This window comes from Medicago truncatula, chromosome 1, assembly GCF_003473485.1.
Source record: "Medicago truncatula cultivar Jemalong A17 chromosome 1, MtrunA17r5.0-ANR, whole genome shotgun sequence".
Taxonomy (NCBI): Eukaryota; Viridiplantae; Streptophyta; class Magnoliopsida; order Fabales; family Fabaceae; genus Medicago; species Medicago truncatula.
The window spans coordinates 35,886,944-35,908,297 of NC_053042.1; the positions used below are offsets into that span (position 1 = coordinate 35,886,944).

General features: G+C 35.0%; 2 protein-coding genes across 3 annotated transcripts; one reads left to right on the forward strand and one right to left on the reverse strand.

Annotated features, from left to right (window-relative positions):
* The first annotated feature begins 3,977 nt into the window (after positions 1–3,977).
* Positions 3,978–5,096, forward strand: LOC11428375 (transcription repressor OFP11). Its single transcript, XM_003590585.4, has one exon. It carries the CDS (start codon positions 4,041–4,043, stop codon positions 4,752–4,754), a length of 714 nt encoding a protein of 237 aa, XP_003590633.1. The 5' UTR covers positions 3,978–4,040; the 3' UTR covers positions 4,755–5,096.
* A 4,965-nt stretch (positions 5,097–10,061) lies between these two features.
* LOC11420802 (uncharacterized) lies at positions 10,062–20,553 on the reverse strand. Of its 2 annotated transcripts, XM_024780196.2 has the most exons (10): positions 20,380–20,553; positions 20,246–20,277; positions 17,260–20,147; positions 16,659–16,800; positions 16,472–16,554; positions 16,050–16,285; positions 13,837–13,923; positions 12,808–12,907; positions 11,831–12,044; positions 10,062–11,709 (listed from the first exon to the last, which is right to left on the reverse strand). In XM_024780196.2, the coding sequence occupies exons 3-10, from the start codon at positions 20,098–20,100 to the stop codon at positions 10,532–10,534; spliced, it is 4,881 nt and encodes a 1,626-aa protein (XP_024635964.1). In that variant the 5' UTR covers positions 20,101–20,147; positions 20,246–20,277; positions 20,380–20,553; the 3' UTR covers positions 10,062–10,531. The 2 variants fall into 2 exon arrangements, with proteins under 2 accessions (XP_024635964.1, XP_024635966.1); XM_024780198.2 differs by having other exon boundaries at positions 16,659–16,797; positions 17,260–20,277.
* Positions 20,554–21,354: the final 801 nt, after the last annotated feature.

Below are 21,354 nucleotides of genomic sequence, written 5' to 3' on the forward strand. Positions count from 1 at the left end.
ACAATTATTGACAATGATGTCTGTTTGTAGCCAATGAACTTTTTTTTTGTTACGTCATAAGCAAGCATTTTGATAATTGAAATTATAAGAGTAAATGTCGAAATTGTTAAGCCGGACGTTTTGGAGTTCGATCCCCGGTACTTCGATTTTGTGCGTGTGAGTTTATATGATAATTTTGTCATCTCGTCTATCTCCAAGATAACTTTTAGTGTCTCAAATTTGCAAAATGACTATTTATTATTTAATCTTTAAATTAAATAACGTCTCAACCAATTTTGTTGTAATTTTTTATTATTATAAAAAGAAAAAAAGATAATTCTTTTTCTTCTAAATTTACTATAATAATTGTAAAGGCTCGATATGTTTATCTTAGTTCAGTAAGAGATGAATTTGTAGTTTTTTCATTGATTTCGTTAGATGTTTTCTAAAAGCTGTTTGCTTATGATGACTAAATCACTAAATTAATGGATATTTTTAATTTAAAAAGACTAAATTATTATTTTGCAATTTTTAAATATTAAACTGTCCAGCTATTACGATTTGGGAGACCAAAATATTGATTTAAGCAACTCTTATTGTTGAGTGACAAACACATCCTCCAAATTTCAGAAAAGAACAAATAGTTAATGATTATTTCAAAAGTTTCGGTCAAAATATAAGAAAATAATTTTCCTACAACCGCACGTTTACGAAATTTCATGTAATAATTGATCTTCATCGTTGATTTGAGATCGGACAATTTAGATCAAACAATCAATTTTATGTTGTTAAATGATCTCGTTACATCGAATGACCAATCTAGATCAAACAATCAGTTTCATGTTGTTAAACGATCTGGTTGTCGTTGATTGACATCGAACAGCCGAGAGTATAAGAATCCATTTGAGATTCCTAAGGTGGATTATGCAGTCCATATATAAATTCAACACGGTACTAGTCAAGTACATATGTAATCAAATATTAATGTAGGGGCCGGTTTTAATAAAGAACGAGTATCTCATAGAAACTTGAGAAAGTAGGGGCCAATAATACGGAAATTACAGAGAGGGCTTATAGCCAAATCACGACAATATATTGCATGTCATGGGAACATAACAATTTAAATTATAACGGATTTGATGTCATGTAAAGGTTGGTTTTCATATATTTTATATGAAAACATTATTATAACCGTGATATAGGTTGCATGAAAAATTCACAATATGGTGCTATATGGTGGTAACTTATTTTATTAGAAAATTATTTAGAAATGACAACACACACAAACTCATGCATGGAGCAGTATTAGTTAAATAGCTTATGGTGGACCAATTTTGAGACAAAGCCATTGTTGCGATGTTTCTCATAAACAATGAAACGATATATAGAGTATGATACATCACTTTCATGTGTGTTGATTTTATAGTAGATCTCTGCATGAAATGGACCAACCATGAGTATCTTGGTGCACTATAGGATTGTCTTTTCTTATTTGGAATCCTAGCTTTCTTTTAATGTTTGTTTTCTCACATTCATATTTTTTTATTTATTCATTTCTTATGAGATATGAAACCATCTTGATAGAAATAATATGACTTGAATTGTCAAAAAAAGATAATAATATCACTTGAAGATTATAATTATTGGGTTTTTTGTCTAATGATTTTTTTACTTGTTTGTGTTTTGCTTTTTGTTTGATACTTCTTTGTATCTTCCCCATGTGCATGCTTGCTTTCATCCCAAACAAAGGTATAGTGAAAACCGAATTGTTTGGCTATTCAAGAGATTATTGGAGCGTGTAGCTACGCTCCTTAGAAGAGAAGTGAGGAATTAGTCCAAGAAACAGTGTCCATTTTCAACACATGCAATTGTAATATAAAATGTATATCTTACGTTTTTCTTTTCTTTGACAAGAATGCATATCTTATTTAACAACCATCATAAATTAACACCTTAAATTTCATACTTTTATTTAATATCTCAATTTATTTTTATCTCTCTTTCTATAGTCTCGTCTATATATAACATCACTCAATTTTTCTCTTTATTTTAAGGTTTACATTCATAACGGGTGTACAGGAAACATTTTCCCTTAATTTCACACAACTACCCCTATAAAATATTTCATCCAATCATATTTATAAACTTTTATTTTTCCATATTCATTAAATAAATTATGTATCTGAACTATAATACATTCCAGATACATCAGTTGTTTAATGAACCTAAAAAAACAAAAATTACTTGTAAATGTGACGAGAGAGTATATGTTAAATATAAGTTTCATCACCAAATTTTAAGGAAGAATGTCAATACAATGAACTAGTCGTTTTTTAAATCATGTGCTCATCTGATACTTTTTTTTTAAGAAGTCATGGGCTCTAATATTATACTCCCTCCGTCTCTAAATTATAGTCGTTTAAAGTTTGTGCACGATTATTAAGAAAAAGATTAATTGTGTTGATTTCAATGGTAAAATTAATATCACTTACTAAACTATTCTTATTAATTATAGTTAATGGAGTAGTTAAGTTGAATTAAATTCATTAAATAAGGGTATAATAATGGGAAAAAAAAAATACTACATTGGTATTGTAAAGTAACAATTATTTTGAAAAAAAAAAATGTTAAAGAAACAATTATTGTGAGACGGAGAGAGTATTTGATTCACGAGAGAAGCTTAAAACATCAAAAAGATCTCTATAGGGAACTAGAAGTGCATTAGGTTATATGTTAAGCTGTTTATCTGTGATTTTTGAGCAATTATGATGATCATGATTAGGACAATAAATTGAGCCATAGTTAATCGTAGTAATTGGTTAACTCAACATTTACAAAACCAACTTGTAACAATAAGATTAACTTTATTTATAAATACATTGACAATGTTTTTATAAATACATTGGACATGTGAAGTCTGACCTCGTACGTGGTTCTAAAGTGATGATATGATAGCAAGTGTCCATTGAATCTTAAATAAGTTTTTATACTATATTAGAATTTGACTAAGGTCTAACTCAATATATACAAGACCAACTTATAAAGTAAAAATTATCTTCGCTTATGAACATGGTCAAATCATATATCATTCAAACGCAGCAAGTGTTACTAATCAAAATAATTAGCTTCTTCCAAGTGAAATCGAAATTAGTACGTTGTTATGCATATTGTAAAACTTAGAAAATTGAATTACGCTTTTTTTTTTTTGTGGTGGTTGGGGTTTGAACTCCAAACCTTGCATATAATATATATTGTCTCTACCAACTAAGTTAAGTTCACGAGGACTGGATTACGTTTAAGAAACCTAATTAATTTTAATTTAGGTATTTAAATTTTGAAAATATAATTTTAATTAAAGTCTATTTGAACTTATCACATCACCACCACAACAACAACTAAATTTTATCACATCAAGCGAGGTTGGTACCTGGATCAGATTATGTCATAACGTTTTATCATAAACCATATTTGAATCCAGCTCATTAATCTCTAAAAAAAAATTAATAGTTCTTATTATAGTATTTTTAGGTCTTCATCTACCTCTTGTAACCTGACTATCCTCTATTTGATCTACCCTCTTTACTACTTATAAGCTATAGATCTTCTCTCTACGTGTTCAAACCACGTTATAGACAAATTATTATTGTTGTTGTTGTTATTACTACTACTATAGCAATGTTAAATTTTACAATGTCAAAAGAAAAAAAATCATGTGAGATTTTTTTATGGAGTTAAGCGAAAAGTAAAAATGGGGTAATGGTGCACTTATTGAGACTTAAGCACATAAGGACATTTTTAAGTGGTATCCATGAACTATCTTGACCCTAACAATAAATTGCTCATTTTCATTGGTTGGTGGGTAAATTACCCACCATTCTTCAAAGGTAATCTAGAAAAACCTTTAAAGGACGTATGCAATTTTGCCCTATTATCATTATTTAATTTGATGAGGACTTCTTTTTCTCATGTACATATTTTATTCCAACTATATATACATACATTATCATAGAGCAAAGGGCCTCTTGAATGTTGACATCTTCATTTTACAAGTACATAGAAACATGCCAAACACAAGAAATCTGAGGAACCTCAACCTATGTTTTTCAAATTCAACTCTTGAATCAAAATCTCCACCCACAAGTCCAATTTCTACAACTATCAGTGAAGCTTCCTCACATCAACATCATCATCAAATTCTTCAAAAGCCTTCTTCATCTACACCTTCCCCATCAATTATGATCAAGAATTTCAACTCTCTCTATGACCCTTCCTTAACCTCTGACCACACTTTATGCTCTTCTTCACTCTCTACCACCTTCACTACATCAACCTCTTTCGATCTCGAAATTGAACCCGAACCTGAGCCAGCAGATTTTGCAGCAGCCTTCGCCTCTCAACGCTTCTTCTTCTCCTCCCCCGGTAGCTCTAACTCATTAATTGAATATACAAACACAGATTGCATTCAACATTCTTCGGTACCACTGATGGATAAGTCCAATAGTACTAAGCGTGAGAAGAAACAAGAGAAAGAGAAAGAGGAGGTTTTGTTCAATGGAAGTGTGGCAGTACCAACCTACTCGCCCGATCCTTATATGGATTTTAGAAGATCGATGCAAGAGATGGTGGAGGCGCGACCGGAGTTGATGGATGTGAAATCAAATTGGAACATCTTGCATGAGTTGCTTCTTTGTTACCTTGCTCTCAACCCAAAGAATACTCACAAGTTCATTCTTGGTGCTTTTGCCGATCTCCTCGTTACCCTCATGTCATTCTAGTCATGGTTTTAAATTGCAGTTGCGGTTGCACTGCAATAAAATGTAAGCAAAAATGGTCAATGCGACCACCATCCCAATTGTGATACCGTTGCAGAGATTGCTAAAATTGTTATATTACGACTGCAATTACAAACCACAATTTAGAACTATGATTCTAATGGTCTAGCAAGGTGTTACAATTTGGATTTTTTTTTGTAAATTGAAATGATAAAAATGCATGTAACGTGGATGGCAGTTAATGATTTGTCTCATCATCATAAATTGATCTGCTACTTCATTCATCCACGATGATTGTTTCTTGATTTGGTTAATTTTAACAAGTGAGTACTTGAGTATATAGTACGTACGTGTGACTAAATTTTTTGGTTTCTTTCCTTTGAAGGTGGGGAAACTCTAATCAAAGTTTTGGTCCCCTCACTTCTGAATCCATGGTCCTCTACTTCATCTATCACTATCTTACCTATAATTAATATTTTTTTTCTTATATAAATAAATATAATCTACTATAGTTCTCGTTTTTGCTTTGGACAAAGACCGTTCAGGAAATTTGGGGCCTTGAGTCACGTTAATTTTATTGTTGTGGGGTACTTATGATTCACTAGTTCGTTTTTCTCAGTTACCTCTGAGCATCTTATTAGTAGTATAGTTTTGATTTGAAATTAAGATATGCAATCAATACGGAAAACCTTGAATGTGTATATAATATGACTAGGAGTATGTGTCACGCTAATTTAAAGAAATGTGAAATTGATGGACTTCTTTGATCAAATTAATGTATAATAAAATGACATGTTAATTATGCTATGACATTGGTGAATGGTCGCATTTGTCAAATTCAAATTAAGATATTTGGTCTAGGGTTTGATCTATAATCAGTCCATAGAGAAACACATAGTTGAAATATATCAGTTTTGAATTTCAGTTATCTTGATAGATTAATTTCAACGGATATGTAGAGAATAATTTTGGTTTATAATAAAATAAAAAAATCATAAAAGACGTAAAATAGTAAATTCTAGACCATTGGTCTCTTTTTAGATCTTGACGACACTCATAATTTAATTACTCAAATTCTTTGTAATATAGTAATGTGTTGATAACACTGGTCTAATATGGCTGGTAGTAATAATATTAATTAATTAGTGGTTATAATAATTTTGACATGTTGGGCAGTGGAAAGGGAAAATTCATCTTACTCAACTAATAAACAAATGAAACTGATTAGTTAATAGTTGTTTGATTGAGCAGAATCGATGCATCCAGACTATGAGAATCATGAGATGCTCAGAAAGAGCCAAATGAAAAATCAGTAAAATAAAAAATTGACAAACAGACATAATCAAGGAATCTCGATTTTCTGCCCCCTTTCATCATCATTTCATTTTTTGTATTTGGATTCTTATATTATTTTAATCAGATGCTGATGACCTGGGGGATAAGCCACGCTGAAGATTCATTCATTTTTATTTCCATTTTTCCATTTAGATGTATGGATATATACAACTCACATTTATCATTAATTAAAGGGTATTTTTAGTGATAGTAGACCGATGCAAGAAATGCTTTGTTAATGGAGGTTTTTGGTCGTAATCCATTGAGGAGTTAATGCTTTAGGAGGGACGTGTATATGCAAATACTCTCAAGCTTAAGTGTGTATGTGATTGAGGTGAGTGTGAGGTTTAAAATGAATCATATCTTGATAAGTGATGACTTGAGGTTTATATAATTTGAAGGATGATTTTTGGCTTGAGTTAGCTTAAAATTTCAATCTAGAACGGTTGCCATAAGTAAATTGTTTATGATGTGTAAACATGTAAGGTTGGCTGAAACGAGCAAAATTGCAATGTATGTGGAGTGATGAATATTACAATGTTGGGGTTTTCTTTGCGCCACTCCCTCTGTTCCTCTGTTGGGGTTTCAGGAAGAGTGGTGTATAGTGCCTCCCATATCCATATTCATCGTGTTATAATCAGCCCGTCCTACTTTTCAAACACCTTCACTATGTCAATCGATACTTTCAACGTTCAACCCCAAATCGCTTTCGGCCCTAAACCACTTCCACCCTAAAATTGAATTCTTCCCCCGAATCATTTTCGACTCCAAATCACTTCCACCCCAAAATCGGATTCTCCCCCAAAAAGCTTTCACCCTCGTGAAGTTGTATCGTCCTAAAGATTTCTTTAATTGATCGTCCTCCGCCTCATCCACCGCCATTGGATCTTGTTGATAGGGTTGTCATCTCAATTGCTAACACGACATCCGAGCGCCCCTTCAAAACCACCATGGCAACATTGTGTTTTTATTACTTCATATTTCCTTGTTTTGAGATCTATTTTGCATATGTTGGTGTTTTTTCTCATTTGGTGAAGGACGTTTTTTATTTGTTCGTGAAAATGCCCATAAAATCAACACGTCAACAAACCATTGTATGTGTAGAGAATCTTGTGACCGAATCCCTTTTTTTGTTACTCTCCTATAATCAATTGGTTTTAGATCAAAGGTTTAAGATGGACTTTTGCGAGACCATTAAAAGTATAACCGTGTCTGCAGAGTGCAATTTGTCGTAACATAATAACTTTTAAGAATGTGACGTCTTATCTCATCTATGTCTAAGACCAACGGAGAACAAGGACATGGATCTTCTCACACTTGAGAGAGATATTGTGATGTATCGATTGTAAGGTAAAGTCTCACATTGGATGGAAGAGTTGAGGTTGAACAAGATATAAGTGATAAATTTCATAAACTCAATGTTAGATTTTTGATGAAGATGTGGTGTTCAATCTCACTTGTGTTGTTGCTATTTATCTAATTTGTCGATGCAACAAAGTCTGGTTCAACTTTAAGGGGGAGCGGGAGAGTTCGGTTAGTGGAATAAATAATTCCATGATGTCCACTTTTTATGAATGTGTGGAATAAATAACATATCTGAATCCTATATTTTAAGTCTTTTGTTGGCAGTCGGCCCTAGATTTTTAGTGAGAGAAACTCCAACTTCTCTCTAAACTTTCTTTCTTCTTTGTTCATCAAGGAGAGGTGGTTTTAGGTCATTTTTTGACCTAGAAGCACCTCTCTACATCTTTTTTTCCCTTTTCTTTCGATCTAAATAAGTGGTTTTCACATATATCAAGTTTTTCCTTGTGTTTTTTGTGATTTCGTCGTCTAAGTGCGGCGTTGTGTTGTTTGCCGTGTGGCGTTTGATTTCGTGTCTTGTCGCGGTGTTCATTTAGTTCCTATTGAAATATCGACATCAGTCAATCAATGATTTGGGCGTCAACGTTGCAAATCCGGAAGCATGGGTATTTCGGTGACTTAGGTTTTATCATATTATTTTTAAGCATTTTGTCGTTGTATGCTATTAACTTGGGTGTTGTGACTTTGTTCGCAGATTTACCCTTTACGTTTTTAACAATGTGTGTATTTGATGTACTCTCGATTTAAATGAATGAATATCGTTTTATTTTTATTTAAAAAAAAAAAAAAAAACATATTTGAATCCTTGGACCCAAACAAGAATTGCTTAAACATGAACAATTCTCATTAGTATTGATATATACACACACAAGGGGAATACATAATTTTAACCTGGTTTTTTTTACTTTCAATTCTACCTTTAAATATATGTCTATAAGAATTTTATATTGATTATTTTTTTTTTTTTGAGAGGGGAGAATGTTATGTTGTTATTGTCATTCAAAAATATTATAATTTATATTATTATATTGTTTGTCATTAAAAAAAAAATAAGTAGAGTAATAAATGCAACCGTGTCAACGCATTGTATAATGATAATTCTTAATTATTTCGTGAGTTAGTCCGTCATGGATCAAAACATCATTCGAAACACTCGCACGTGGCAATTAGTTAAGAACAGTCTACACTCCTTTCTCGGTGAAACATGAGCTTGGTGAATTTGCAAAGATGATAAAGTATTTCTATAATTTTTTTAAATAAATGATTCGAAATTCCAACCATTTATCTGAAAAATATAATAATATCTAGTGGAAAAATTTAGGGATTTGAATCTTCTACCATTTAGGCAGGAAAGGTAGCGTGATTTTAAGCAAAAAAATTATTAAATAGAAGAGATGATATTTAAAATGGAGAGAAGGCAAATAAAAGAGATAGAAAGAGACAAAATTTATAGAATCCTTATTTACATAGTTTTAAAACTCGGACCGGACCGGCCGGTCGGACCGGTCCAACCAGGAACCGGTAACATGACCGGTTCGAGCAGATAGTTGGATCGGATATGCAGTTGAACCGTGACGAACCGGTATGAACCGGCCGGTTTCCTGTCAAACCGGTGACTCGGTGGTTTTTAAATCAGACCGGTTTTTTGTCCAAAGAGTGAAAAAACGCTGACAGAAAGCTGCAGATCTGTGTTTGGTAGAAAAATCTGAGTTAGAGAAAGCTGCAGTTTTGCATCACAGTAAGAGAGAGAGCGAGAATAGCACTTTATTCAACTATGAAGATGGAAGAGAAAAACAAATCTCAGATAAGAAGGAGGAGAAGCTGAAGCATTGAGAAAAGAAATGAATGAATCTGGCGGCTGCTGTTAGTATTGCTACTATTAGGGTTTGTTGTTGCCTGTTGGTGCTTAGTAGTGATTGGTATAATGGGCCTCTCAAATAAGCCCAAATTTATGACACGAATACCACAGGTATAATGGTGCTTGCTTAGTAGTTGGTAGAGGTATAACAAAGCTCATGTGTAGAAATTAATTTTTTTTTTAAGGAATGTGAAGAAATTAATAGAAAGCATTGATATATTTTTGATATTTAATTTTTTTAAAATAATTTGTTATATTTTAGTTTTTCATGACTTGAATATTATACTTTTAATTAGTGTTTGTTGTAAGAAAAGTTAGTGTTATGAACGATTTATAAATATTTTTGAGATGAGTAAGTTAGTTTAATCTGATTAAATGAAGAGATGTTTTTTTTAAAATATTAATCATGTAGTTTAATTTGAAGAATGAGTTTGTAAAATTATGCGTGTCTTGAATTTTTTGTAATTTTTAGAGATCGACTCACACGGTTAAACTTATTTATAAGAACCGAGTCATATGATCGAGTCATCCGGTTCAATCCGATTCAGTTGTGCGGTTCAACCAATGACCCAGTGGTTCAACCAATGAACCAGTGACCCAGCACCCTTACCGAGTCGACGACCGGTCCGAGTTTTAAAACTATGCTTATTTAGTTACTTGCCAGTGTGCCCTATCATAATAATAGCCTCTATTTCTTTTAACGCACATAATGCAACCCCTGAAAATGGAAACAATAAAGGTTGCCATCTAGAATCTGAAAATAATTTTAAACTCAAATTTCAACTTTCCATTTGTCATTGCCAATTAAGGTACAAAGTTCATAGCCATTCACAACCATCAATGATCATGTCAATTTCTACCACCTAAAAAAGTTAATAATGAAAAATTCAATGCAACACCTAAAACAACGAAAGTATAAGCGATATTTATAACAAAAGCAATGGTCAACTCCTTCACGTCTGAATGGCAATGACCGCGTGAGCAATAAAATACATGAGCCTCATGTCATGGTGTTGTTCCTCCCCTAGCTCCTCCACCCTCTAAAAAAATGGAGCTAACCTCCAGAAATCTTTATCTATAGGTAAGATCACCCTATTCTAACAACTTTTTACAAAATACTTTGCTACAAAGACAAATCTCGTGTCGCATTAAGTAAGGGGTGGCCCTCCTGAATTAAAACCAAGGGCATACCTGTGACCCTATCCAAAATGCATTGCTATATCACCTACTCAACTGCCTGGTTTGACAGAACTATCCCTTCAGCACTACCACATGAAGTACTGCCGGTAGATGTACAGTGCAGAGCCGCACCCGAAGCAGTGTTAGCGTTACTCGATTCAGTTTGATCAACCTGCAAATTAACCTCTGATAGCTCTGAAGACTCTTTTATCCCAGGCTTATTATTGGGAACTAATTCAAGATCAATTGGAAGAAAATCAGCATCAGCTGCATTGGACACTTTATTCCTCTCATTTACAACATCTGCAATTTTCTCACGATCTCCAGGATTTTTGTTTGTCTGGAGATCAATTGTTTTGGAGTAACATCGTTCTGATTCATCAGCATTTGGAGCACCAACAACACTAGAATTGTTCTCACAATTAACAGGAAAATCTTTAGTAATACTCTGGGATTCAAGGTGCATCAAAACGTTGGTTGTAACACCTGCTTCGCCATGGGCACTATGACCATTGGGTCTAGAATGAGAACCAGGCTTATCATCAAGAATTAGTTCAATATCAGCAGGAAGAAAATCAGTATCAGCTTCCCTGGATGCTTTATTCGTTCCATTGACACCATGTGCAATTTTGTCACAAATACCTGAAGATACTAGAATAGATGAGCGATCTCCAGGATTTTTTTTTGTCTGGAGATCAATTGTTTTGGAATAATGTAGTTCTTCGTCAGCATTTAGCACACTAACAACACTAGAGTTGTTTTCACAATTAACAGGCACATCTTTGGTAGTATTCTGTGATTCAACGTGCCTCAAGATGTTGCTTGTGAGACCTGCTTCGCCAGAAGCACTATCACCATCTGGTCTAGAATGAGAGCCACAACCATCGTCAGATTCAGCATATACTTTTGATCCTATACAGCCCGGTTGAGCACAGTCAGTCGTAAGTCTCAGTTCACAACTGTCGGAAATCTTGTTGTCCACAACCAATTTTTCATTAACAATCTGACATGCAGCATGATATGTGACATCTTTTTGAGATTCAATATTCTGTATGTTGTTGCTAGTAATGTCAGGTGCATTATTCAACGAGTTCTCAAGTTGCAGACAACCAGATTCAACAGATATATTTTTTTCAATTTTCGGGCAACAATCAGATCCAGATGAGTCTTCCCCATCCTGACATGCTACCTTGTATGCAGTAAGATTCTTCTGATGATTGGAAACTGCAATAAGTTGCATTATGCAAAACACAAGTTCAAACTTAGAAAAAGGACAGCAAGGGTTTAGATCTCCAAGCATGCATAACCAAATAAAAGATTATGTCGAGCATCTAGGAAAACGTACCTTCATTATGAATCAAATTTTCATTAGCAATTGCATGCTTTGATATCTTCTTCTGTAACAAATCTACATGAGGAAACACCAACAGATTCATGTTATTTGTTATTTGCTTGCTTGTTTGTTTAAGTGGCTCAAACCCAAAAACGGAGGTCCAGGTTTCTCTGAGTTCTGATATTGCTGGTATGACCAATAACTCAACATCTAAAGAACTGAGTGCCTGATAACAATCAGAGATTGAGTTTTGAAGTCAGCAAAATGAAGATCCAAAGGAAACATATAATGTGAAAGTGCAGCATGATTCTTTCTCGTTATCCTACAATTAGACTAACTATTTCCCTCAAATTACAACGCTGGAACTCCTTTTTACTATGCCACATACTACCTTTGGTCCACCCCAATCATTTCCTCTCAAGACGTCGAAAACAAAACCCCGACTACCATTCATGGAATAATTGCAAACACGCACAGTGACCACCATGGGACATGCTCCCAAGTTCACACTAAGCCCATAAACTGCCTCCTAAATCGAATGGACAAGAAAAGACTGTGCAGAACATATAACCTTTCTGGACATTTGCTCAGTAGTTTCAACCTCTCTGGTGTTAAATGGCTCTACGCTCTAGTTTATTGAAATGAGAAAGTGGAGCACTCTACTTAATAAGTTTAACTTTCATTTTCTCCACTCTCTAGTTCTAACAATAAAAGCAAAAATGAATCAATATAACATCCCTTGTCAAATGTCATATGCTTCAGCAGCTAGCCAAAACAGTAGCCCACCCCTAAGCTAAACCAGTTCAGATCAATTTTTTGCAAAATGTGACAGAAGCAAGGTTAACCAAAAAACAAAAGTTATAGGCTAAAGGGCATAATTGCAAAAACGGAAAAAGAAAAAATGAAAATGGTTATGAATGAATTCAATATGAGCAAGTTAAATGGTGAGCAACAAAAACTGAAGATACATATAAAAATGCTGAACTTACCGATTCAATGGCATTTAGAAGCCGACGGCACATTCCTTGTCGCCTATACATATAGCGGGTCCCAATATATGGCATCTCTGCAAGTCGGTTCCCATGGACCCTATTTGATGAATTATAAAACTAAAACCATCAGAATAAAAATCACACTCTCTTCCATCAATTAAAAGAAAATATTTCACAAAGTATGATTAGATTACACATTAGCTAACTGGGCAGCGAAGTAAAGCTATACAAGGGAAATTTTGATTTAGCTAAAGCAGAGAAAACTAAGGACAGATTTTAAATATGTAATCAAGATTTTAACTTTTCTCCAACTTATGTTGCTGCTCCAAACCCATATCCATTTTATTGACTTTGGTCTTCGACCCATGTTGCATCAATACTCTTGCCAAAAGGGCTGGACTTGGAGACAGCTTGTGCAGCGTAAACAGTGAACAGACCAGAAGGGTCTGCATCGAGGATAATACACCGAAAAGGCTCGCAAAAACCGTGGCACAGCACACATGTCGAAAGGATTTGCAGGGGAGAAATCATGTGCACTGTAAGAGCTCGTAGTGGAGGACACCTCGCTCTCACACTCGGGTCAAATTCGCCGGAAAAACTATCTCAGACCGAACCGAGTCTTACCTTTATTTGGGCTAACGAAAACCCTTCTTTTGTGAACATATACGTTATGATCTTTTTGGGCAAGTCCTATCAAATTTATCCTCTTGGACCAAACCTACAAAAAGCCCTTTTCTGTTTTCTAGTGATCCTCGATTCTTCACACACAACTTTATTGAGTTTGGAGCATAAATACTCTCTACAGGCTTGTAAGGTGAGGAGCATCACCCTTTATTAGTTAATTCCATACCTTATCTTGTGACCTAAGGAAAGGTGATATTAATTACATATTGGCAGGAAATACCTATATCACATTTATTTCAAAAGAATGGTAATTGAAATAATTATCGAGACATTAAACCAATAAACCCAATCATTTGCAGAGGATATTGAATAATCAACCCCAGCATTTCTATGGACAAATACCTGATAGATGCAACACAGATGATCTCATCACCTCTCTCTAGAATTACAGTAATAAACCCACTATAGTCCAGTCGTTTGAAATTTGACCTAAAAAATGATATAACAAGAATATAAGAAGCATGTATTGTATAAGAATAATAGTCATCTATCCTAACTTCAAAAATTTATGCATGAATGATGAAACTAGGACACAGTCATTTACTTTCTTAAATATTCTCAGATTTGGCAGTAGGCTTAAAGCATCCTTAGATTGTAAGATGAAGAATGCCACTATATAAACTAATTGCAGGCCTTATCTCTTCACGCCCAAGATTAATGAGTTTGGTGCATGAATAATATTTCCAGGACTTACCTCTTGACACACAACATTGATAGGACCTTTTATACTATCTTGGGTTTTGGATTAGGTCAAACTCATCCTTACAAAACAGCTTGTAAGGTGAGAGGCATCACCTTTTATTAATTAATTCATACCTTATCTCTTTTCAATGTGGGACTTTGATTTCCCAATATAGCTCTTCAAGCCCAGTACTATTAATGGATAGGCTCTGATATCATGTTAGTTTTGCATTGAGTTTAACTCATCCTTGCAAACCGGCTTGTTAGGCGAGTGTTGTCACTCTTTATAAACTATTTTCAAGACTTATCTCGTTTTAAAGTGGGATTTGGATGAATCAAGTGGCTGTGTTCAACTGGTTAAACAGCTTTAGTTACAGTCATCTCGATTGAGAGTATCCGGGTTCAATGTTTCATGAAGACCCTAATTTGTAGGTAGTTAAACTATTCAGGAAAAAAAAAAATCCTGAGGCTCTGTTTGGATTGATGGAAGAGAGCGGAACGGAGCAGAATTTAAATGAACGGAATGGAATGGAATGGAACGGAACCGAATGGAATATAGATTCCATTCCACTGTTTGGATAGTGGATGGAATAAAATAAGTTACAATAATTTTTTCCATTTTTACCCTTATAAAATAAGTTGCATATTATGATTATATATTCATATATGTATGAAACAATGGCTGCTAATACTGATGTAGTATGAGTGATCCGATCCCACATGTTCAATAGTTTATATTTCCCTCTACTTCCCACATTAATTTGTACGGTGGGTTCCATTTCAGTTGATAAATAAAAAAGACAACATCAAGAGAATAGACTAAAGAAACATTATCCTGTCAAACTGCAATAGTTGATAAATAAGATGTACTTGCATGAGTAATGTTAGAATCCAGACATAAAATAACAGTGGTTGTCCACTTTTTTTTTTCACCAAAACAAGCTTTTCTTGGGTGTACAAAAATGATTTTTGAAAACTCTTAAAAAAGCTAAAACAAGCAAAAGAGTTTCTGTTCAACTAACATTAGCTCTTAATAACAAAAGTCAAACATGGGTTCATTGCAAATCAGAGAAGTATAGAAATGAAGACACGAGAAGAAAAAAGTGAGATGAGCAGTCAGTAGGAAGTAATGGAGAAAAGGACGTGTGGGAAATTATATTTGAGTAGAGGAAGAGACAAATAAAATGAGGGTAGAATAGTAATATTTCAAGACACAAGTTCCATTCCATTGGATACCCCCAAATTGGGGGGAATGAGGAATTGAAGGAATGAGTGGTATAGAATGGAATTGATTCCATTGTGTTCCATTCCATTCCATTTACATCTCATCAATCCAAACAATGGAATTTTATAAAATGACATTACATTCCATTCCATTCCACTACAACCCATCAATCCAAACAGAGCCTGAGTGTTTCAAAAATATCTTCATCCCCAGGCCTATCACCCCACTTATACTACTCAAGTCATATCATTGTCCAATTTGAGATTCTCAACACAGAGCCCTCACACCTAGAACTGGACATCTGGAGTGTGAATTTTGCAGTGTTCGTTTAGGATAAACTCTGATATCGTCTTAAAATTTGAATTTGGGCCTAAACTTAACCCCAAAGTCTAGCATATGATGAGGGCTATCTCCCACTTATAACAAATTATTCAAGTCACTATCTATGTGGTAGTCTTGACAAAAGGAAATCATCCCACATTTCGATGGCAGAAACTGCTCACACAGTGCTATTGTAACTACTAAAGGAATAAAAACTAAAAATAAAAATAAAAACTGCAAGATTGCAACCACTAAAGGAATATCTACAAAGGCAAATGCAGGATCTGGATAATGTTTTCATATGAAAAAAGAGGCCATGTGATCTTACCCACAATTATATAGAATACTGCGGAGCAGATTGGTCCCACTTCTATGATCAATATATGGCATGAAGCACTCATTCATTATTGATAATGCAACAGCCAGCTTAGAATTACATTCTACCAACTGAGGATTTGTCAGAGAAAGATCACAGCCAACATCTGACCGGCGAATAAAAGACCAAGAAAATCCATCTTCAATTTCATGTTTAACCCCAAGAAGCATTTCAAGTCTCTCCGATAACTGGAGGAAAAAAAAATTATAAAAATAAAAAAACGTAAACTTATTAGTATGACCAGAATGTGTAAAGATTAAGTAATATTTATCAACAGGAGTTAACAAACCATTGGAATTATACAGTAACTTACATCAACCAATTACATACAGTGAGCAATTCGAGCGGATGAAAAAAAAAAAAATAGATCATACCTCTTGACATTTGTTTCCACAAAATAATGCATCCTTGGAATCATCGGTCTTGCCACCATTTGCCTCAACACAGGATATGTGAACTACAAAAGGTAGAAGAGCCATATTCATTTCTAGCTGGGAAGTAATACAGCTCCTCGTGAGAAATAAGTATTTAGCTATCAAAAGAATATAGATAAGAGCGTACATTTTTCCTCACATAAATGGCATGTGAGCAATGCAGGCATAGTAAACTCATCATTGACAACACTTTGGTTTGAACTTCCGCCAACCAACCGACAAAATTTGCAACAACAGTAAGCACAGTGCCAGTCACCAGACGGGAACTTCTGCGTAAAAGAATAGACACTTTACTTTCCAGAACAAACATAATTAAGTTGCACAGATTTCAGTTTGCAGATGTCACAAATACATCTAATAACTATGAAGTATATAAAAAAAACAATAAGATTTTCCCATTGATTCTCATGAAATCTTGTAAAAATTCAGAAGCAAAAAACAATCAACAAGCATATATATTTTCACCAAGAACCAGAGAGATAGAGAGAGAGAGAGAGGCACAGATATTGAACAAATCCGACAAATTTGTCACCAATTTAGCATATATTCAAGCCCTTTTCAGTGATGAGACAATTGATACTAAAGGAAAAGGGACAAACTTATAGTTTATAACAGTTAAAATTAATATCCTAGTAAGAAATTTACGATGAAAGAGTAAGATATTAAGACCGATTAAAGTTATATAAAAAATTGAAGTAACCCCTGTAGCCACGCATCAAGAGACATACTTTTATATCTAAGCAGCTTTTATGGAATGTTGATGGGCAACCATCACAGCAGATCAGGTCTCCACCATCCCCGCAGACACCACATGTATCATCATTTGGATCTTCACCCGCAACATCAAAGAAATGAAAACTTTTAAGTTCAGATTCATCTTGTTTATTCCATGAATCTAACAGGCATTGTAGGAGTGAAGTTTCTTCCTCCGTATATATATTTTTCAGAGGATCAGATTGTTTGCTTCCTGCATGAGCTCCAAAGTCTGAAATTGTTACGATTTCATTACAGCAGCCACAGTGAATGCCATCTCCTGTGATCTTACCTTCCAGTGAAGCATTTTCCAACCTATCTTGTGTATAATGGACCTTCCCATTTTGGAGGATTGTGCCCAAATCAATCATCCAGGAAAGTATGGTTCGTTTTCCACTGTATGGCACATATCCATTAATTTCTGAATCTACCTCCTCTGTAGCATCACGAACCAACAGAGTGCTCCGCGTCTTGTTCTGTGTTTTGTGCCGCTTACGATCCCTGTTAGGTGATGTAACATTTGTGTTGCCCTCCTCAGGAAGCGGTCGTTTCCTTTTAAGTTTCCTTTTCATTTTCCCCTTTACTGACTTACCCTTGCCTGCACCAGAATCAGGTTTTATTTTTTTCTCTTTTCGTTTGACTCCAACTTTCTTTCCACCTTTTTCTTCAAAGGGCTCACATTTAACATTACTTCCTTTTTTGGACTTGGTAACTACTCTGGTTAGTCTATTGAAATCTTCCTGCAGTATGGGTGTAAATATAAATCCAGGTTTGTACAACTTACCTTCACCATCCCCAGCTTCATAATGCTGTTTAAGCCTTTTGTACGCCAAGGTTACAGACCAATGTGTAGTTCCATCCAGACTAACATATACTGAATCAACATAATTTCTGCCGTTTCTAGGTCTATGGTCTACTGTCCATCCCGCAGCAAAGAGACATTCCCTTATTTTATCCCTCACCAACTGCTGTTCTTTACGCCTTGGCCCTTCTTTAGCAACAGCTGCTTTCACAGTAGTTGATACCAATGGCGAGACCATCTCATCATTCTCAGTTTTCAAAACCTTTCGTGGATTATTTTTCCTTACAGGAGAAAATCTCTTCTCTTTTAACTTTTTGCCAGAAGATCTCCCTGAGCATGTATCATCAACTTCATTTGTACTTGCACTATCTGTTACAGTTAAAACTTTTTTACCATTTTCACGGCTCATCTTTCCTTTACTATTATGTGCCACGGTCATGAGATGTTTTTGTTGGTCGGCCTTGAAGGGTCTTCCACGCTTACGTGGTGACTGATCATCCTCGTTTAACTCTGTCTTGCGAGGCCTCCCAAGCTTACGCGGTGACTGATCAACGAACTGACCATCCCCTTTTAACTCTGATTTGCGAGTCCTCGGAAGCTTTCGCGGTGACTGATCATGGTCTTTTAACTCTGTTTTGCGCGGCCTTCCAAGCTTACGTTGTGGTTGATCAACTAACCGATCATCCTCTTTTAACTCTGTTTTATGAGGCCTCCCAAGCTTACGCGGTGGCTGATCAACTAATTCATCTTTCTCTTTTATCTCTGTTTTCCGAGGCCTCCCACGCTTCCGTTTCAATTTCTTCTTTACCTTTCCCCCTATTTTCACCTTAACCTTTTCATTCTTGTTACCATCAGTTAAAACCTCATCAGCTTCTTCAATCTTGACTTTGATCCTCTCCAACACACCATGTTTTCCATCACTCCCAGAAAAGACACCATAATTCTCTTCATTATAAGATATTCTCTCACCCCCGTTCTTTGACCTTGACCGCAACAATCGAACCCCACTCACCCCTTCATCCTCCTTCTTATCAGCTTTAGCTTCGACATTGATATCCCTGTCTTTTAAAGAACTCTGAGGGCTACTCTCCCCATTCTCAGCTATGTCATCATCCATACACAAACTCACATTTAAATCCAAGTCACGTCCTCTTCTCACAGCACACTCAACTTCACCAGCACAGTCAACATTGCCTGCACATTCAACTGCACCTTTCTTCTCAGTCGATGAGGTAGGTTTCACTAGAGCCTCAACTTCACCAGTACACTCAACATTGCCTTCACATTCAACTGCAACTTTCTTCTCAGTCGATGAGGTAGGTTTCACTAGAGCCTCAACTTCACCAGTACACTCAACATCACCTGCACATTCAACTGCACCTTTCTTATCATTCGATGAAGTATTTTTCACTAAAGCCTCAACTTCACCAGAACACTCAATATCTTCTGCACATTCAACCCCACCCTTCTTCTCAATTGATGAGGTAGGCTTTGTAAAAGCCTCGACTTCACCAGCACACTCAATATCACCTGCACACTCAACCCCGCCCTTCTCAATCGATGAGGTAGGCTTCGCTAAAGCATCAACTTCACCGGCACACTCAAAATCACCTGCACATTCAACCCCGCCCTTCTTCTCAATCGTTGAGGTAGGCTTCACTAAAGCCTCAACTTTGACAGCACACTCAACATCGTCAGCACATTCAACATTGCCCTTCTTCTCAATCGATTCGGTAGGTCCCAATAAAACCTCATCGCCCGTAACCATACCCTCATTCTGCAGACGTGCCCTTTTCTTTTGAACAACTCCCCCATCACCACCAGAACCCTCATCACCCAAAACTAAACCTTCAACTTCACCCTTCTCATTCAACTCGGTAGGTTCCACTAAACCCTCTAAACCCAAAACCAAACCCTCATTCTTCACACGTACCCTTTTCTTCCTAACAACTTCTCCACCACCACCAACAGAACCCTTCCTCGCCGGAGTTTGAGATCTCAACCCTTCCCTCATTTCTCACAAAACCCTAACTCTACAAACACCGCAAACCTTAAACAAACCTAAACAAAAAACAAAAACACAGATAACCCATTCAATTCTCAAGTTCAAAAACCTTAACAGTTACAAATTACACTTCACACAAACCAAATTCCCGTACAAGATTTCACATCAAACACACCATCGTCATTTCTGTAACAAAAAAAAACCACAAAAAAACTTAGAAAAAAAATCGATTAAAATAATCAGATCAAAAGCAAACAAAAAAAATTATACTGAAATTTCGTAACTTACCAATGTGAAACCGGTTACAGAGAAATCAACGAAACCTAGAAAACCGAGCGCATTATTCGAAGATTGTGGTTTCAGGAAAACGAAAAGACAGAAAACAAGGTTTAGAGAATTTGAAGAGAAACCGTGTGACTTCAGATTTTATACGAGACGAGATTTCTTCTTCTTTTCTTTTCTTTTCTTTTTAGGTAAATACGTGGAAAATATTTTTATTCATGATCTATATGCTCGAGTAAATCTTTAACATTTGTGTAAAAAAATTATTAAATCTTTAACATTACTTTGGTTTGAATTTAAACAATAATGATTATGTTTAGTTAAGACAAAAAAAATATTCTTTAAAAGAGTGAGGCATTTAATTTAATATTTGAATGTTTTATGGTTTTCCAATAGTAAAAAGTAGATTGGATATATTTAATGTATTGTATGAAAAATTACTCTTTTGGTTTGGTTTTATTTTAATTTTAATTTTTATATTTAGGAAAATGGTGTGATGATTTCTTGTTGATGGATTAATTAGGACTGAAAGATAAAATGATTGCAATTTCGTATATAGTGAAAAGCGTTTTAATCAAAAGGCAAAGGAGTGTGTTGTTTTTTGTTTTAGGTTGTGTATTGAGATTTGTGGTGAATTTGTAAATTTTACATGTTGGAGCTCTCCCACACAAAAAGAAAGCATGTTATAGCTTTAATATCAAATAGATAGAATGATAGATGGTGAATCTTTATCAATGCGTTAGCATTGTTGAGATTTGAGTAATATGCAATAAGTTCGTAACCTAAGCATCCTCGTTAGAAAACAACAGTTGGATATCATTTTGTTTTAGAAATGTCCGTGCATGAGAGGAAGATCCAAAAACAAAGTTGGGTTTTGAAAACCACTTTGTAGTCGGTAAGAAGGATGACTAGACTTATAGTTGTTTGTTTGGGACATTCTTTTTCGTGTTTAGTATTGAATAACGAAGTGATCCACCAATT

Coding starts and splice junctions, on each gene's coding strand:
- LOC11420802 (XM_024780196.2), bottom strand. CDS start 20,100: ATGAGGGAAGGGTTGAGATCTCAAACTCCGGCGAGGAAGGGTTCTGTT. Junction 16,801..17,259: donor AAAGCTGCTTAGATATAAAA/GTATGTCTCTTG, acceptor TCTTTTACGCAG/AAGTTCCCGTCTGGTGACTG. Junction 12,908..13,836: donor ATCTGTGTTGCATCTATCAG/GTATTTGTCCAT, acceptor TTCATCAAATAG/GGTCCATGGGAACCGACTTG.
- LOC11428375 (XM_003590585.4), top strand. CDS start 4,041: ATGCCAAACACAAGAAATCTGAGGAACCTCAACCTATGTTTTTCAAAT.